The sequence below is a fragment of the Limulus polyphemus genome, unplaced genomic scaffold (assembly GCF_000517525.1).
Source record: "Limulus polyphemus unplaced genomic scaffold, Limulus_polyphemus-2.1.2 Scaffold1526, whole genome shotgun sequence".
NCBI classification, from domain to species: Eukaryota; Metazoa; Arthropoda; class Merostomata; order Xiphosura; family Limulidae; genus Limulus; species Limulus polyphemus.
This window is the reverse complement of record NW_013667136.1, coordinates 196,935-216,761: the sequence shown is the minus strand read 5'-3', so window position 1 is coordinate 216,761 and position 19,827 is coordinate 196,935. Positions and strand designations below refer to the sequence as shown.

General features: G+C 32.8%; 1 protein-coding gene across 1 annotated transcript in view; it reads left to right on the top strand.

The window, feature by feature from the left end:
* Nucleotides 1-17,404, top strand: part of LOC106463947 (protein big brother-like) — a 35,113-nt gene extending 17,709 nt beyond the window's left edge. Inside the window, exons 4-6 of the mRNA XM_013924035.2 lie at nt 14,949-15,065; nt 15,354-15,473; nt 17,166-17,404. Of these exons, the coding sequence (XP_013779489.2) occupies nt 14,949-15,065; nt 15,354-15,473; nt 17,166-17,225 (297 nt within the window). The 3' untranslated portion in view covers nt 17,226-17,404. The remainder of the gene's footprint in view (nt 1-14,948; nt 15,066-15,353; nt 15,474-17,165) is intronic.
* Nucleotides 17,405-19,827: the final 2,423 nt, after the last annotated feature.

Sequence of the window (19,827 nt, the reverse complement as noted above, 5' to 3'; positions counted from 1 at the left end):
GGACTTCCACGAAGAGAAGTTACTCAATATTATTTTATTAAATAAATAAATTTGACAACAAAATCTGGTAGGAGTAATACGATTATGGTCATTATTTGGAAACTGAATTAAATGTTGGATATCAATTTACATGTCTTGCTGTTCAGGTTCTTGTAATATAATCTACGTATTCAAACACGTTTTACGTATATTAAGGTACGAAAGTAGATTTTAAATTTAATCTGATTTTGAATTAAACAGGATCGTAAAACGACTATATTATCAGTTATAATGTGACGGTCAATCCCACTATTCGTTGGTAAAAGAGTAGCCCAAGAGTTGGCGGTGGGTGGTGATGACTAGCTGCCTTCTCTCTAGTCTTACACTGCTAAATTAGGGACGGCTAGCGCAGATAGCCTTCGCGTAGCTTTGCACGAAATTAAAACAAACAAACAAACATACTTTATTACGAAAAACAAATATTGGTCAGAATGTAACAAATCACATAAACTACAACTCATATTTCTTTCTTTATATATTTTCACCTATTTTAAGTCGATAGAAACTACAAACACAAATGTATTTTAATGTGATAAATCTTTTAACTGAGCTAATCTGTTACAAGAGTAAGATTTATATTTATAACTATTCTGACATTTCCCAGGACACTATCACCATCGTACACCCTAAAAACTCCATTATTCTAAATAAAATCAGGTGCTATAATAGCAGCTTGATTGTCCGCGTCCACCTACCATGACCACTGTATTGGGAAGCTCCAGGAATCAGACGATTTGTGTTACATTGCTTGAATACCGGAACTCTGGAATCAAGATTTGTTTGGTGTTGAATGGTCCAACTAGTCTTTTCGCTTCACTGACAACAACACCCACGCCTTACCGCTAACACGGTCATGTTGCACACTTGAAGCAAAATATATTTTTTCTGAGCTCTAAGAAACATTCTGTGTCTGGTGTGAGGGTAGAACGAATCAACAAATAAGCCGCAGAACGACTTCTGTATTTTATGCCTGTTTATTACAAACACTGTTATTTTATTTCTGATTCTCAAAGGCTTTTCCACTTCCACAAATTGCGAATTCCATTTTATCCAGTTGGCCAAAAATTATGTGCTGTGTAAATAGAAAACACATAAAGTTGTAGTGGATTTTGCAATTATAGAAAAAAACAACAACAATAACAACAAATGAACAGATCAGTCATTAGTGTCATAGGTTTAGAAATGAAAAGATACCACAAAAATATTATTATATTATATTATATATAATATTGGCAGTATAATTTATCAGTTTGTCTGAATACTAGAAGACATGAAACTTGAGATAGAATATTTCAGGAGTGAGAATTTTGATTTCTCTCAGACAAACTATCCGGTCAGGCAAGAAATGCTACTTGACAATGAAAGAATAATAAAGAGTTTATAAATCTGTTATTGTATAATTTAATTTTTGTTAAATATTGCTGCCAGTAAACATTTCCGTCTTTCTAAGAACTTAAACGGCTCCCAGGAACTTGTTACGTAAGTGAATTATAAATTTAGAAAGAATTAATGAAAAGCTAAAAACCCAGTAAATTTTGTTAAAAAATTATTAGATTAAAAGAAGCGGAACGATATAAATATGCCCCCCCAATGGCACAACGCTATGTTTGCGGACTTACAACACTAGAATCCGGATTTCGATACCCGTAGTAGGCAGAGCACAGATAGCCCATTGTGTAGCATTGTGCTTAATTACAAACAAATAAACAAAAACCCAGTGGCACAGCGGTATGTCTGCGTACTTACAACGCCAGAATCCGGGTAGTGGGCAGAGCACAGATAGCTCATTGTGTAACTTTGTGCTTGCTTACAAACAAACAAACGTTATAAATAATGACATGTTAATTCTATTGAAGTTTTGGATCTTAATAATATTAGGTATTGATGTACGGTTTATCTGTGTTAAACAAACAAAAAAAAGATTAAAAACAATAAAGTTAAACAAAAGCTTGCAAATAAGCTTTATTCGAATGACACGCAACAAAATTTCCTATTGTAATTTCTGTTTTATTTTGATTGACCTAAAGAATTTCATAAATAATTTACAAATACCGATTGTAATATCAGTGAGACATCCAGGAATAGTATTTCCAGTGTAGAAGTCTATAGAAATATCAGTTTACAGCAAATAAGCAGAAACCACTTTAAACGATTATTTTATGAATAATGCGGGTCTTGTTCACTAATCAATTTCATTACCTGTTAATGTTCTAAAAATTTATATATATATCTGTATATATACAGAAATTATGTGTGAAAACTAGTCTTGGAAGACCGTTGCCTTACTTGTAGGACAGGGTGATGACAGGTCAAATTAGTCTTAGCTCGCGATCCGGGTGAGCCTAACATTTTGATGTATAGGTCGTGCAAGGATCTTTCATACTTCCCGCACGACTTTCAGCTGAGCTGTGACAGAATATTCCTATAGCATAAACTGATACTGAAAGAACAGAATCTTTGACAGCATGCTCTCGTTTTTGTTAAAGGAAAAATACAATGATTACATTTAAAGTATTTAATCCTAATTAAGCCTTTATTCACTACTATAATTTTCCAAACGTTCGATCGCTAGCAGCAATGCTTACGGCAAACTCTGTTTTACAGCTTTGTGTTCTGTGATAATCTCAAATAATTTTTGAGTAGTTTTTAGCAAAATGTCTAACTAATGCCGAAAACTAATACGCATACAGAATCTCCATTGTATTTGTCTAACTCATTGTTTTAAATAGTCCTGAGTTTTTATATATACAGATGACAGACCTAACTTCTTGAAGAGCATATGCATAACAAAGAAAGCGGCCAAGATATTAGTATTTAAATATCGTAATTTTGATTATGTTTATCGTGTTTTTGTGGCCCAGTAGTAAGTCTGAAAGTTTCAAACTCTAAAATCTGGTTTCAATACCTACATGTGGTGGGCACAGCACAGATAGCCCATTGCTCGCTTTGCGCTTTATAACTCAGATAAACTGTATATCAGTATGTTGGTGCGAGTTATCCTTTTTAAAATGTTCAGTTTCTAAAGTTATGTTTTTAAACTTTTGCAACAAGCAGAAGAATAAACCAGTAAATACCTTAATTAAATGACTTATTATTACGCACGATGCATACTCAGAGATGATTTTATAAAGTTTACTTAATAGTTTATTTAGTTCATTGGCATTTGTGAGATACGTTTTTCAGTGTTAATTAATAAAAAGATAATGATACAGGAAGGTTGTTTGACTCTATTTTTGTCTTTGAGTGTAAAACTTGTTTCTGACGTATTTTGCGATACAATCATGTGGATTAGATTATTAGTGCCTAAAATTCTTTATTGTATATTATATTCCGTCTTTTCTTACGGAACGGCTCAGCTTCGGCCGCTGCAACTCAGCTGGGCTTCAATTTTGAAGAATTATAAACTATATATGGGCCGTGGATCGCCTAATAACGTTACATGCTTGTCAATTTCGTCTTCTTCGGTTGCTGGGTAACCAGAATGTAGCAGGTAGCCAGGGGTGGATAGTTTATATGAGATCATAATAAATTTGCGTTGCTTATAAGCAATGAGGCATCAGAGGTATTCTGATCTATTTCTAAAAATAAAATAAAAAACAATAGACACATTTAGTAAAGTTTGATTTACATCCTTCCACGTGTAATTTCTGTATAAATTAATGATTTTGAACGCTATAAGTTCAATCACTAGTCTATATTATCGGCGCATGTGCGGAATTATTAACTTATCTGTAAATACATTAACGTATGTAATATTAGAGATGCAAGGCTTCTGCGTACATTTTTCAAAATGTCATTACAACAGAATATATATGATAGGCAGAAAAAAAGGTTTGACGAGACAGCAGAGTGAAAGGAGGAAAATGGAAATTCTAATACTACAACAACAAATTGTAGTAATCAAACATATTTCTAAAGACAAAACTAATTCAAACTAGGTTTTGAAAACAGTTGTGCTTCTTATGCGTATTTGGGTTAAACAGCTAGGTCAGAAAATATTACAATTCATGTATAACAGTGTATAATTTTGTGTGTTAAAGATTTATTTTATTTTTCACCAGAGGTGAAATTTAAAAGAGAATCTATGACATAGATTGGCCGTACCCTATGCTTTGGACTGCAGTTTCACCTATTTAAAGCTTATCAGCACAGTTTTAGTAAACAAACCAAAGAAATACCATTAGGCCTGTTACATTGGTGAAGTGTATATAATATCTATGGGGGTTTAATTCCGTGAATTAAAATTGACTCAAACCCCCATATATAGTGTATAATTTAGAACTACTGACCAAAGGGAAGGCGAACGGCTAGCAGGACCCGCCACCACAAGGACTTGTCTGGTTCTCTGAACCGAATAACTGAAACAACAGACTCTTAGGTTTGCAGACTTACGCTCTAAGCCAGTGGTTCTTAACCTTTTTTGTTCCATGCCCCTCCTCGACACCTCAAAAAATTTGATGCCCCTTAATATATATAAACAAATTTGGTGTTGAAAAAGTATAATAATATAATATAATATAAAATTTACCAAAATTTCGCACCCAAATGAAAATTTTTTCTTATTGTAGCATTTTCAAATTCCCCACAATATAGTCAAATTGCCCCCCTGTGGGGCGTGCGCCCCACGTTCAGAGTCACTGCGCTAGGCCATCGTTCGGCTCAGCGATATTAAGATAAACAGATAAAAGAAATATCCAAGTTGACACTATTATGCCTGGGGTTTGAACCACCAACTACCCTCATTACAGTACCTTTAAGGGCCAGTACCAATGACATTAGTGTTTACTTATTTCAAAACAGGAGGAATGATTACAAAAATATTGAATATGGTGGAGTTAACGGTATTTTATTTAGTATGAATCCGTATTGATAGAAAACAAAATAAATGGTATAATTCATACTAGTTTTATAGGGGGGGGGTGAGTATTTTCGTCGACCCTTGGTTATGCTGCGCTAAGACACAAAAACTGCTTTATAAGCTTTCAAAATAAAGCTAAGTGAAATTGTAATGATGTGTGTATTTTGATAAATAAAAATTCACGGAACATATTTACACGTAGTGCTTCATAAAGTTATAATCATACAGAAATTCTCAGTAATATTTAACTACTTCTGTAACTTGAGGATATATGGTGTTTGTGAAAGTGAAATATAAAATTCATATATCAGCGTAGGAATAAGGGATGTTTAAGTTAAGGACTGAAGTAAGTGTAAAATTTCTAGCAACTAAAAGTGTCATAAAGTCGTTTATTTTGTTTTATTTTTAAATAATTCGATGATACTTTATGACAGGAATTTACTGTAAAAACAAAATTTGCAAGATTTGACAAATATATACAAATAGGAAATTCATACTGACTAACATAAGTTGGATTACGAAGAAGGTATAGTCAAGGCATGGGAATCTGTAGTTTCGTCATTAGCCATAGAATAAGAGCTATCTGAGAATCAAAAAAGTAATGTTTTAACAGAAAGAACACCTATTGCATGCATAAAATCTGAAAATACAGAGTTAAAATGTGATCAAGTCTTCATGGTTATATTCCCAAAGTTATGCCTACTTGACGCTGTTGTTTCTGTCTATTGGCATTAAAAGAATGTCGTTCACATGTCTTAACTGTATCAAGTGTGTCTTATTCATAGTAAATATGGTTATATTTCTGTTGGATTGCATTTTTGCGAAAGCCAGAAAGTTTCCTAGCTCTTGTACTGTACACTTCTAAATATGTGTATACGGGCTTATTTATTTGAATAAGTTTCTTTTCACGATTAAGAAGTATCATTATTTTCGTTTTACTGTGTATTTCTGGTTAGAGTTTTGACTTTTCTTAATGAGTGAGTAATTTTGGGATTTAGACAGTAGGTGGTACTTCATAGTACATGGTAGTTTGGTTTTAACGGATATCGAGAGTAGAAGACACGTGTCTGGCGTTCAGGAACACAGCGCAGTCTAGGCGGGAAATGTAAAGGAAGTGACCCCATCAACATGTGACTGACACGGTACAAGCAATTTGCATGACGAATAGCACTTACTCGCTCACGACATTCGAACATTTGTTGGTATAAAGGTCGAGCTCATTCAACCATTAACTGCATACTCATCAGTAATTTACTTGATTTACTTGCATGCTGTTTCTAATGGGAGTAACTGAATCGTTTTTCATGAGTGAACACTAAAACGACCAACTAAATGTTTAATTACTAAGGGCTAGAGTGGATTTTTCGTTTTTAGTTATTGATAGGGTAATGTGATATAATCCTGGACGTAACAAATATGTTCAGGTTAGAGCGTTTACTTCGTCTAGGTCTCTTTATAGTTATACTCCTAAAGCTATGCCTGCTTGATGCTGTTGTTTTAGTCTATTGGTATTAATCGGATGTCGTTCACCATGTCGTTATCTCAAACTATTATCTGCGTCTGTTTTTTTAGTATTGTACAAAAACAATCTAACGTCAGTTTAACGGATGAAACTTGATGTCTTTAATCAGTCGTTTATCCCGTTTCCTTTTGTTTATGATATAACTCTGTTTCAGTTTCTCAAGAATTTACCACTGCTAAAGCAATAATCCATTTCGTTAATCTTATTCATAGTAAACTTTAAAGTGGCCGTTTTACACACACAAGTATATCGGTTTTTTGAAACATCAACCTATCTCTCACATATGTTTGAGAAAACATGAACTCACATCAAAGTATCACTGATAAATATACAGATATCCACAGTCTATATGTTTTTGGTTATGTATTCATTGGATAATTATCATTTCTAATTAAAAAAGTAATGTATTAACAGAAAGAACCAGCTATTACATGCGTAAAATATGAAAATACAGAATGAAACTGAGGTCAAGTTTAGGATAAACGATATTCATTAATGTTAATAATGTTTTATAGATCTTTTGTTTTAATTCAAACATTTTGTATAATTCTGCAAAGATAATCTGAGGTTATTTGTTTGCGGGCTCTTATTTCGATACTTAGATAGAATATGTGAATACAGTTTACTTTTAATGACCAGTATACTGTGTTTATTCGACATGTTTATCATACACTGTGTGTATAAAGATGTTATCTTGATTATGGGATTTCGTTACCTCTTTGTCATCAATTGTTTCTGTCATATTTTTCAATTTTGTTAAGTTTGATGACAAATGTATAATGATCAATTATTATTTGTGTATATTGCATGGAGCAGCTGAATCATTTAAGTTTCACTAACGTCGAAACGATTTAGTCTTTTGTGAGTTGATATAATGTAGTACGTATTTAAAATAAAATTGTTTTTTATACATTTGGAATTCGAGTCCACATTTATATGGCACCAAATAGTTTCTTGTGGTATCTATACGACTGAGGTAAGTGTTTATATTTGTCTGTTGTTGTTGTTAAGCGCAAAGCTACACAATTGGCTATATGTGCTGTACCCACCACTGGTATCGAAACCCGATTTTTAGCGTTATAAGCCGTCAGACATACCGGAGAAAATATTTATGAAAAAATACTGAAACAAAATTACGTAAATCAGTATCAGTGATAACGTTTGTATATACATTTGTCTCAGTGAATAATAACAGTTTCAAACCAATTCAGGGTGATATCAACTTTCAATGAGATTTTCTATATTATCACAAAGTTGACAAATTCTATATAATCTGTTTACTTACATTTTGTGTCCTATCAGTTTCAAGTCTTAGTGTATGAGAAGACGCTCTTAATTTTGTCAAAGGATTAAAAAAATAATAACTGATTTCAAAATACGTTTTGAACATTGTTTGACATTTTCTTTACGATAAATGATTCTAAATAAAACATTTCTAAGGATTATTCCGTTTATTGACATTATAGAATATCTCCTCAAAGTCCAGTCAACATTATGTTTGATGTCCAAACCATTTATTTATATTTTGACAAAGTATTTTCTCTAAATGAAAGAACTTTGGATACTTAATATATTATGGTCTTTTTAATCTAAATCATTATTCACACATATTATATATCAATGCCTAAAATAACCCACGCCGAGTTCAGTATGTTCACACAGTAATCTAATGCCTTTAGCTTTGACGAGGTCGAAGGTGTACCTGACGCTCCCGAGTCCAACAAATCGGACCTAAAAATCCTATACAGTGGATGACTTGACGTACGCTGTTCGTGATGGTATTTTTATCCCAAATGTTAGATGGCCGTTTCGTATTATGAACTGGTGTATACTTTCAACGATTTCTTTTGCTTTCAGTTAAACTAAACCTAATTGTTGTTTTAAAATCATATCTTAAGTCATTATAAGATTACCAGTGCTTGTTGAAATTGGGTGTTTATTAAATAAAGAAACTGAGTTTATGAGTTTTATAAGATTACCAGTGCTTGTTGAAATTGGGTGTTTATTAAATAAAGAAACTGAGTTTATGAGTTTTATAAGATTACCAGTGCTTGTTGAACTTGGATGTTTATTAAATTAAAAAACTGAACTTCTGTTAATTTTATGTATGATCATTTCATGTAGTTTTTCATGTTCAGTGGTGCAGGAAGGAGTTGCAAAGTGGGGGTGTTTGGCTAAACATGCAGATGTTAGAATGAGAGACTGAGTATAAGGAGTTGCTAAAAGCATCTCCTATGCTGCTAAAGGCAGCTCAATCTAGGGGCTTTGCGGACATGCCCCCCAGCAAATTAATATAATAATATAATTTATAGTTGCTATATAAGTCAAATATGCAAAAGTCTGTAGCACCTCCGGTTCCGACGACTCTGATGTTATGTACTTTTTTTCAATTGTATAAAGTTTTTCAAACTGATATTATGTAATAATTATCACTATAATATTAGTTTGAATAATTTAACCCTACAGGTGTTGTATAGATGGTTTTATCTGACTATACTGACACTTTTAAAGATCGGTTGCATAGCTAGTTAGGCATTTCGTGCTACAAGCCCATCTCGTATTTTCCGGTATATATCCTTCCACCGACGGCATACGACAGTAGATATAGATCATACTAACTGCAATTACCATTTTCATCAAATACGCGTTGGGTTTCGTTCAATGAAATGTATTCCAGTGGGATAATTTCTTCTGAAACCGTAAAAAATAGTTAAAAAACACATTCATCTTTAAGTTCATGCATCTTGGTTTGCTATGCACTTCGTGAAATTGGCGTTTGGTCATGATCCTTTAATTAATGCTACCAATTAATTAATTAATTAATGCTACCTCACGTATTAATGCTACCAATTTGTTCTTCATAAATTTTCCCTGGATAAGCAATATGAGATAAAGTGTTTTTATCTCAAGTTCAAAATTGCGATCTTCAACGAGAAAGAAACGTGAGGTTACGTCCATTCTTGTACTCGTTGTTTGCCATTAAGGTTACGTCCATTCTTGTACTCGCTGTTTGCCATTAAGATTAAGTCCATTCTTGTACTCGTTGTTTGTCATTAAGTTAGAGCAGTTTCTAGGAGTTGTACCTTCCATAGAGAGAGAGAGAGAGAGGAACAGAACAAAAAAAGACACACCTTTTCTTACATTCAGAACAATAAATTAGTAGGATTAATGTTACATATTCTTCAAATAACAGGTTATTTGTGGTAAGTAAAGGACCATTCAGACATACACACACCATCAAATGTCACTCAGAGGCTTAGTTTTCCTTCACGTTTTTTTTTCTTTCATAGATATTACAAATTTTGGTACTGATGAAAACAATTCAGTAAACACCTTATATAATTACGTTTCTATAAACTACATGATTCCTCTTGAAAGTATCCCTGTTTTCGTAAGCCATTTTACAGCAGTTCTGTAACTGATAAAATTATCCTTCATAAGTACCATATAACAACGATACCAACGGTCTAATAATAAGTTAGCAAACAACGATTTATAAGTATAATAAAGTGATTTAATTTTTGACGAACCATACTATATGTTTCTTCAGAACATCGGTCCGTCTTCTTAAGGTATAATAAATATCAAAGTTGCTATAGTATAGTCCCTACATGGCAACAAGTTTTACAGTAGTTTTCGAATTGAACCATACTACATGTTTCTTCAGAACATCGGTCCGTCTTCTTAAGGTATAATAAATATCAAAGTTGCTATAGTATAGTCCCTGCATGGCAACAAGTTTTACAGTAGTTTTCGAATTGAACCATACTACATGTTTCTTCAGAACATCGGTCCGTCTTCTTAAGGTATAATAAATATCAAAGTTGCTATAGTATAGTCCCTGCATGGGACTATACTATAGCAACTTTGCAATAGTATAGCAAAGTTATTACAGTAGTTTTCGAATTGAACCATACTACATGTTTCTTCAGAACATCGGCCCGTCTTCTTAAGGTATAATAAATATCAAAGTTGCTATAGTATAGTCCCTGCATGGCAACAAGTTTTACAGTAGTTTTCGAATTGATTCATTCATAATAACTATTACATTTACTATCGAATTAGGCCAGGCATAGCCAAAAATTTTAAAATAGTTGTCAAATTAGACTCTTCAAAACATATTATAATACATTGAGAGTAAATGTGATAATATAGCTATAGAATTCGCTCTGCTTAGCAAATATTGCACAACCTATAGAAGTAGATACTTTTAAAGAGGTTTTTAGTACCTTATTTTCCACTTGCTATCGAAAAATACACTTTTTTAAAGGTGTTTATAGTATTTGTTTTGCATCTGAATTAATCAAGTAGCGTATATAAAAGATTTTCAGCCAAACCGAATATTTAAAACTGAATGCTTAAGTTGAGCAATTTTAAACAAAATATTGATATTGAAAAATATTATTTTTGTCCGATTATCTGCGCCTGAAATTCTTTTCATATTTTTGTATGAAAATAATAGTAAAGTGATGTATTTAATTACTTATCTACAACAATTAATTAAGATATTTTGTATTGAAGAGTTTAGGCGTATTTAAATTATTAGAATCACTGTTATCTAATCACACATTACGAGTATGCAAAGCTGACTATGCTTGAAATAAATAAGATGCGACGGAAATATAGATTCGTGTATCTGGACAGTTATTTCAGAGGTAACGTACATGCTTAATATAGTTTTTGAAATGCTTCAGAGAATAGCATTAAGTAGCAAATTCAGGTTCATCAGTACACATGGTTCTACTAACGAAAGATATACGCACCAATTTATTAAGGTTTGTTTTCTCGTATTAGAAATTTACACATGCGCAACAATACTCCTGTCACGCTTGCTGTCCAACTCCTTCATTGGTCTTAACCTAAAAGTCGTTATTAGAGCAGGCAATAATCATCTTTGAAATCGATTCACAATTGCGTCTTTTAAGTCGAGTCCGCCTGATGTTAATGACGTTAGTTTCACTCAAATAATAGATCCACTGTAACACTGTCGTTTTTATTATCGGTGGTTTAAACTGTTTTGTATAATCTTTGTGAAACAATAATACCACCACAAAAATGAGCACAGAAATTTTGTTTCTGACTCAGCCAAAACACTCAGGCTGAAACGAGTGAATCCTCAATAACCAAATAAAGCAGTGACGGTAAAATATGGTAGTTTACGTGAATAAAATATGTTTCAGATGCAGACAAAAACTATTTGAATAAGTTTGTTTGATTTTTCTGTTAGTCGCTTATTCGAACAAATCTACACAAGGGTTAATTGAGCTAGCCGTCCTCGTTGTTAACTGATAGACTAAAGGGAATGCAGCTCGTCAACAGCATCCACCACCAACTCATGAGCTACTCGAATTAAATAATGGGATTTGACTGTTGTTCTTGTAACACATACACAGCCTCATGCGGTAACATGACGCGAACCACAGATTCTCTAATCAGTAGGTCACGCTCGTCCCACCAGAACAGTTTGAAAATCACGTTCATTTGACCAAACGTTTTGCATACTTTTTCTTTTTTCATACTAAAATGTTTCCTAGTTGTGACGTTTTTCTAAACTGTTTATACTATTTTATATATATATATATACAAAAATAAAATAAACTGTATGCACACTGTGTAACAGTTAAATTTTCAGACAGACAGGTAATTTAATTCACACAATCAGCACAGATAAAAGCGGGGTAGAGCACGTTATATTAAAACGATTTTGGAACCTCACCACATCCGGTCATGCTCTATTTGAGGACCTTGCGTTTTGATATATATATCTTTGCATCATAATTTCCATTGAAACTGGCTCTGTTGTAAGGCTGTTATGTCCCAAGTACACCATTACTCCCTAACTGCTTTCCACAATCTATCTAGTGTTTGAAGACGATGGTTTGTCAAGCGCCATTTTCAATAGTCCGATAGTTTAGAAATTCAAAGGCGCTGCTTCCGTTGACTTGACCAATATGTCTTCCTATGAAATAATACGAATACTCGATATTATATAGCTGCTTGAGACATGCAACGGATGAACTGATGTATTATGGAAGCCATTTGTGTATACGTTACTTGTGTCATGTTTCCAGATGGAGATCCTTCTTGATTATGTTGCTTACTTTTGTCTGGGGCACGTGGACGGCTTTTGCCACTGATCTTTGTGTTCATGGATAACAAGCCGTTTCACTTCGCTTACCACAACTGAGGTACGGTTTCTTACAGATTTCGTTTTGGGTGGTCTGGGATTCCAAGCTGGTTTACATTCCTTTTGTTTTCCACTATTGTTATATACAAGAGATGTCCTCGTCTTGGAAATTCTGTATCCCTTATCTGAACACATCTTTATTATTTTAGTTTATGGATATTTTATGTCGGTAAGGGTGTTACATACATTTCCCAAATTTTTAAATTGTAGTTCTGATACATGTCTTTCCTCCGCGACTTTATATCGGTAGTGTCACCTGACTTACTGATTTGCATATTCAAAATGGTTTTAGTATAACGTACCCAATCCTCTACAGATACTGGGAACAGCAGTTTGAATGGTTTCAACTCTGGTTTTCGTTAGTTAAAAACCTTATAGATGTAGGCATGCAATGAGAACAAAAACAAGTAATTTAATTTTTTGTTTTCGTTTTAACAAGGTCCGGATAGTGCTGCAATTACAATCTGGCATAAAAATTTCATAATGCTAGTTAGTACAAAGCATGAGCAAAGTTTACTTGAAGATATGAGCAAGATGCTCTCATTTTGATTAAGTAAAAGAGTTATTTATTTTCCTCTGGCCGTATTTTTATTATTATTTACATCAAATATTCAAGATAAGAAATTCTCGTAGCTTTCTTTATTTCATTTTCTAGACATAACGTATATCCATGCTGTTATTTATTTAACATCCTGCGGTGCCGCTTGTGCAGAATTGAAAACTGCCAGGTAATTAGGGCCGAACTCTTTCTTTTCTCAAGGCACTAACATATTTTCCTGCCATAGTTTGCAGGAAACATCCCAGCACGAGATAAATGTAGTTATTTTTACAGTTCTAAAATCAAGTTTCTGGTTTTAATAAAACTCAGCAGCTATAGTTTTGTTACCCCCTACATCTCAAACCACCATGATTATCTGTAATCACAACATGGTAGCTAACAAGGTGAGGGAATAAGACTTTTCGTGAATATAATGCTGGTTGTTTAAAGTCACTTCGTGCTCTAGGCGGTACTCATTCATCGTGACAAATAAAACAAAATATGCGAATTAAGGCAAGTAGATTTGAAAGAAGAAATTTAAACAGGCTTTGACTTCTTAAAAGTAGAATACTGCCACATCAAAGTATGACAGATTATGTTTCAGTTTGGTAGGAACCACATTAGACTTCCGCAAATAACAAAATCTAAACAATAACAGAAATAATTACACTGTTGAGAATGTTAGCTTCTGCTAACCCGTTTTGAATAAAGAATGAGTATCATAGTTTGGAAACTAGTGTCTTTATGTCGGTTTTTTCCGAAGCAGGATTAAGGATCATGTTTACAAACAATGTATTGAATTCTCCATGATACAGAAATCCAACTCCATTTGTGTTGTATAATGTGTAACATGCTTTTTTTTGACAAGTTAAAATTCATATCAGGCTAGCATAGCTTTTCTTACGACGCCCCCACTTCTTAAAAACGATTATTATATTCTCCCAGTGCTTTCGTAGCATAGCTTCAGGCCTTACAACGCTAACACTCTGGTTCCAACTCCTCAGTGGACACAGCACAGATAGTCTGTTCTGTAGTTTTACGATAGAACAAACACTCACTTAGAAAATTATATTGACAATAGTATTTTGTTAGTCAACCTTTTCCACCCAAGAGCGCTTGAACGTGATGTTCAGATAGACATTCAGGAATTCCTCATGCATATTAATATTAACATTAAATAGTTAAATTAAACTCTTGTTTGTAGAAACTTAATTGTGCTGTGGTTCATTACAATGCCAGGTTTCACTAACGGTAGTGACAAAGAAAGGGCAAAATACATATAGATTATTCGCAGTCCCAAGATACAGTGTTTTTTTTACGAGTTCTGTTAGTTGAGAGCACCATGATTTTTTTCACACTGTTGTGTTTCATCAGTAGGCACAGTATTTATTTTGTTTGGTTGATTCACGTATGAGTGATATAATTTTCTCGCGTCTTTGGCAAAACAAAAAACGATGACAGTATTTATTGATATTATAAAAAAATGAAGACTCCTAGGCAAAATGTCAGTTCAGAGAACGATAATCAATATTCAATTCAAAATAACGTTCTTGGCTATTACAGTTACCGTAATTCTATAACGTTATTGGTTATGATAATATTCAGATTTTTTCTGTACATTTATAAATAAGACAGTATGTATAGAGCTATATTCATGTGCTAAGTAACTTCATATATTTTGTTAATAAAAAATATTAAGTTACTCAATGCATGATTTATTCGTGATTAAATGTAAATACGAAAGCTCTGTTTAAAGAGCTTAGGTTTTGATTTTCTTATGAGACCAGAATTTATTTTGTTCTAGGTACATATAACGTCCAGTTTTATAATGAACGGAGTATGCGTGAGATGGAGAGGATGGTTCGACGTGGAAAGGCTAGACGGAGTTGGGTGTTTAGAATACGACGAGGAACGAGCACAGGTAAAATTTTACACTGCAAGCTATTCCCTTGGGTACGATCTTTTTAATCTTGTGCAAGAACTCAGTTCTGAAAGATCAATATCAGGGACGAATAAGTTATTATATTATAAATTATTGGGTTGTATTTTATGAAATATTTTAAGCCCGAGAAAGTTTTTTTTTTTATTTCGATAAACTGTAATAAGAAGCCCTGTCGCATAACTCACACTAACAAGTAAATTATTATCGATAACTTCTAACTTCACTTGCTTTTTTGACCCCGTCTTAGAGTCCCATATGATTTTTCAGGTCGAAGATGCTATACTCAGGGAGCAAATTGATAGATACAACCAGAGACTACGGGATTTCGAAGAGAAACAGAGAGCTTATAGAGCTCAGCAGGAGCGTCACGAGGAGGCGGAGACCGAGGTGAGCGAAAACGGTTGGCGGTGCTCTAGGGCGATGGATCCATCAAATTGGCTAGATCATCAGCCAACTGATACCTTGCTTTTTATGCCTTAGGTGTACACGAATTTTTTGTGGTGTGTTTATTCTTCGACATTTTTAGTTTTTACTTTCTCAGTAGCTTGGTTATTGGGACTCCTTACACACGCATAGTGAGTAAACACCTCCATGACAATTATATGTGGCTTCATCGTACTGTTATGTTGATTGAAAACCTGACAACATAGATGAGAAACGTAATGAATATTATGTCTTGCTTTAAACGTTTACATCTTAAACTTCCTTTTTTCACTAGTTTGTTATAATGATATCGATTAGGATTATCAATCTTGAGAAAAAGAAAACTATTCCACATAATTTTTGGTTTTACGTGAAAATTATTTTGATTGGAGGATGGTGAATACAGTGACCAAAATGAGGAAAATAATTGGATGGATATATTATAATTGAGTTAAAATAAACAGAGATGACTTACATAGTAACTTCCATCATTACCAAACTTAGGGAGATTCAAAATTCTAAAATTACTTGATACCAATAAAACAATCAGTATACTTTAAGCTGGAATATTATAAAAGTATACATGCTCTGTGTTAACTAAAGGATTGAATTTACTGATACTTTCTCAGCTTTCACATTATTCATATCATTTAATAAGCCTGATCAAATATCCATTTATTTGTACTTAGAGCCCCTTTCATTCGTGTCCTAACTTGGGTAGCGTGTTTGTATTGTTGAAGTGTAATGAACCAAAACGTATCAGAAGGCATATGTTTCTTTCATGAATCATTTTCAGGCTTTTATAGAAAGCGTTTGGACAGACGCATCTATTCTCACAGAGCTTAAACAGTGTTGATTTGAGCTTAACACCTTACTGAGAAACAATTAAATTCAAATATGACTGTTTTCTAAAGGCGTCTTCCCTATACTAGAATTAGTACGAAATGATTGATCCTCTTAGGAACTGTTTGAAAGGATGAGATTTACCACTAGTCAGTGAGAAGAAGGGAGAAAAATGGCTTAATCCCCCCGTTGAAACATTCTTACTTTAGACACGAAAAACTGGGGTGACTGAGAAACACGTGCCTGGGTAGAAAGCGAAAAAGCTCCACATGTAGGTAATCAGGTTATTGGGACATTATTCTTTGCTTACGATTTAAGCTTTTCTTAAATGATTTAATGTTCCTAGAGACCTTCTCATGTTAATGCACGAATAATTGTTACTTATACAAAATGTCGTTGTGTTACGCTAGGCGATTACCTAATGTTTAATGTGTGCAATATCAGCTATGACACACGTAATAATATAAAACGATAAGAAAAAAATTCGTTTATTGTTCCATGTGATTTTTGTGTTGTTTTAATCATTAAGAGACTGAGAAATAACGTGGACATAAGAGTAAAGGTATCGAATTACTTTTGATAAAACATAAACGTTGGAACATTTGTCACGTATCATTTTTTTCATTAACGAAATAAACTGTTTAAAGAATAAAAGTTATTTAGTTAGTGTTTTTTATTACTATTTAGAAGAACATTTCGTAAGAAATAAGCTATTGCAGTATCTACTTAAAATACCACAGCTTCATGGGTAAAGAAGTCATAATAATAAATAATACATTAAAGATATTTCTGTTTTTTAAATTATTTCTACAGACAAAAAGGAAAATAACTGAGCTTAGTTCTGAGCAGCGTACAAGCTCCACAAGCAACTGAGTAATTAATTATCCATTTTAAATCTCCATCCTCCCCGGTGACCTACCAGGATTCGCTCGTGACCTACCAGGATTCGCTCCGTGATGACAGAGTTTCCAGTGAAACTGACCAGAAAAATGTTATCGTGTTTCGTCAGCAGAAAATATAACACAACCTGCTTATGTGGGTTTGAAAACTCTAGTTGAGACTATGAATCACTCTGTTAAATTATAGGAGTTAAAAATTAAGAAGTTTAGAATTTACGATAGTATGTTTTAAACAATGTATGTGAGTGTATTAGGTTCCATTTCCCAAACCACTTGGATATCATTTCATAGATCATGTACTGCTATTATATTGGGTGTTGTTACAGTTTTTATTGGATTTTTATTTATTTTTGTTAAGTCTAAAGTATGAGTTTTTTTCCTTTCTGCTAAATTCCAAATGTAATTAATAAAATAAATGAGAGATATAATTTAAAGGTAAACAGGTAGTTAGTTAAACATGTAATCTGTTTACTCTTAGTTATCAGATTAGTAGATAGTTGTTTTATGTATGAAAAGAAATGTCCATACTCTCTATCTTAGAATGTAATCCTTCTAAAAGAATTAAACAATCTTTGGCACGATAATACACATATGTATTCACTTAACAAGAGTTTATATAAAATAGTTGCACCTTGTGTGTGTGCCGATCGTACATAAATCTTTCTTCTTTTTCTATACATGTCATATTATATCGAGAAAACTATACAAATATATTGTTTCATTGGAAATCTTAAAAAGAATTGGAATTTTCATGTATTGTTCATTGAGTTAGTCTCAGCACTTGGTCCAAAACATCATTCATCTCAAGAGCTATGTCAGGAGTAGTTCATAAGCAATTTCAATCCTACAACGTTACGCGCGTTTCTTTATACCCAAATCTCATTAGAGTCATTTAATATAAGACACAAGATGGATTATTAAAATGGCGCATTTTAAGCTGTAACAATTTTAATGCTCTTATGTTTACAGAGATAAAAATTTGATGACTTTCATTATATGGAAAAAAATAATGCAATGTTAAACTTGGATTTGAATATTTGTTTGTTATATTGATGAAGTTGGGAACTGCCTTTCACATTGTAAGAACAAGCAGCCAGTATTGTTACAGATATTGTACATATTGTAAAAAGTATTTGGAGAATAGGTTTTGTGTGTTTCCGTGTTTTGTTCCTATCATGGGTTGTATTTTATTTCTGCCTAATATTCTTGCCTTCTAAAGAAATAATATCTTATTGATTTATTTCTTTCATATTATTAATGCTTTTTATGTAAAACTGTTTAAGATAAATGTTGAATTGATCCATTTTCTCTATTTCTTTTAACTGTTCATAAATATTCAAATTCCCACTCTTCCCAGAACCAGTACTTTCTCATGTTGAAATTACTTATTCCTTCTTAGCATATTTAAAATTTTAAAACGTTATTCTTGAACGTACTTTCTAATTTCAAAGAAATCAAGAAAATTGTAAATTCTGAAGTGTTAAAATAATGGTACGCAAAGTAGTTCGGTAATCGTTAATTGTTTTTGTTTACATTATAGTGGAAAAAACAAATTGCTAATAACTAAATGATAACGCATCGATTCAGGCTTTAATACAGATTGAAACTTTAACTCAGTGTCTATTTTTTCTAACACTTTGATTGTATAATAAATATCGAAATTAAATGCTGGTGAAATCCGCATATTTCTGTATTTGTATGTGTGTGTATATATATATATATATAGCTGTTTGTACATGATAAATAGCATGGTTGTATGGATGTTAAGGTTCGTTCAAAAAGTCATGATGTTAACACTTGTATATATACTTCTGTTAAATACAATTAGTAATGGAAATAATGACTATTTTCATGTTTAATGACTAACTATTTACGTAGTTTCATGGCTTTACTAGTCCTTATGAGGAGACAAAGAGGGAAAAGTTATTTTGTAAAAATAGTGTTAGACACCTATTCTGGAGTAGGTTCTCCTAGGTTGTTTTTGAATAAAGATGTGATTATTTAATAGGTTTAAGTGTGCTGACTTAATTTTTAATTAGAAACATTTATAGATCTTTCATATGATTTTAATTTTGCGAATTACAATTTTTCGTCATTTGTTTTCAGTCTAAATCTTGGACAAAGTGATACGAACTTTTGAGTAAGTTGAATTTATAAAAATGAACAAATGCGTTGAATCTGTTGAAAACTCTTATGATGTTATCAACCCTTTTGGATCAGAAACGTTTTTTTTTTAAATTGTGGCTCAGTGCAGCGCATTTATTCTACTGTGCTAAAAACTGGGTTTCGATACAGCACAGATATCCCATTATGTAGCTTTGTGCTTAACAAGAGATAAACAAAAACTTTCTATTGTGTGGAGCCTTTACGTACAACAGTAATTAATTTGTTATCTTTGATCTATGTAGTAGAACTAAACAGGTATTGCTCGTTTATTCACATTTCTAAAATAGTCCAGTCAACAAACGTTCCCCAAAAATGGCCATTATTAATCAGATTAGTTTAGTAGATGTACTGTCTCTGGTTTAATAACGACATAATTTGCAGAACTTCAGTTTCCTTAATAAAATTATATA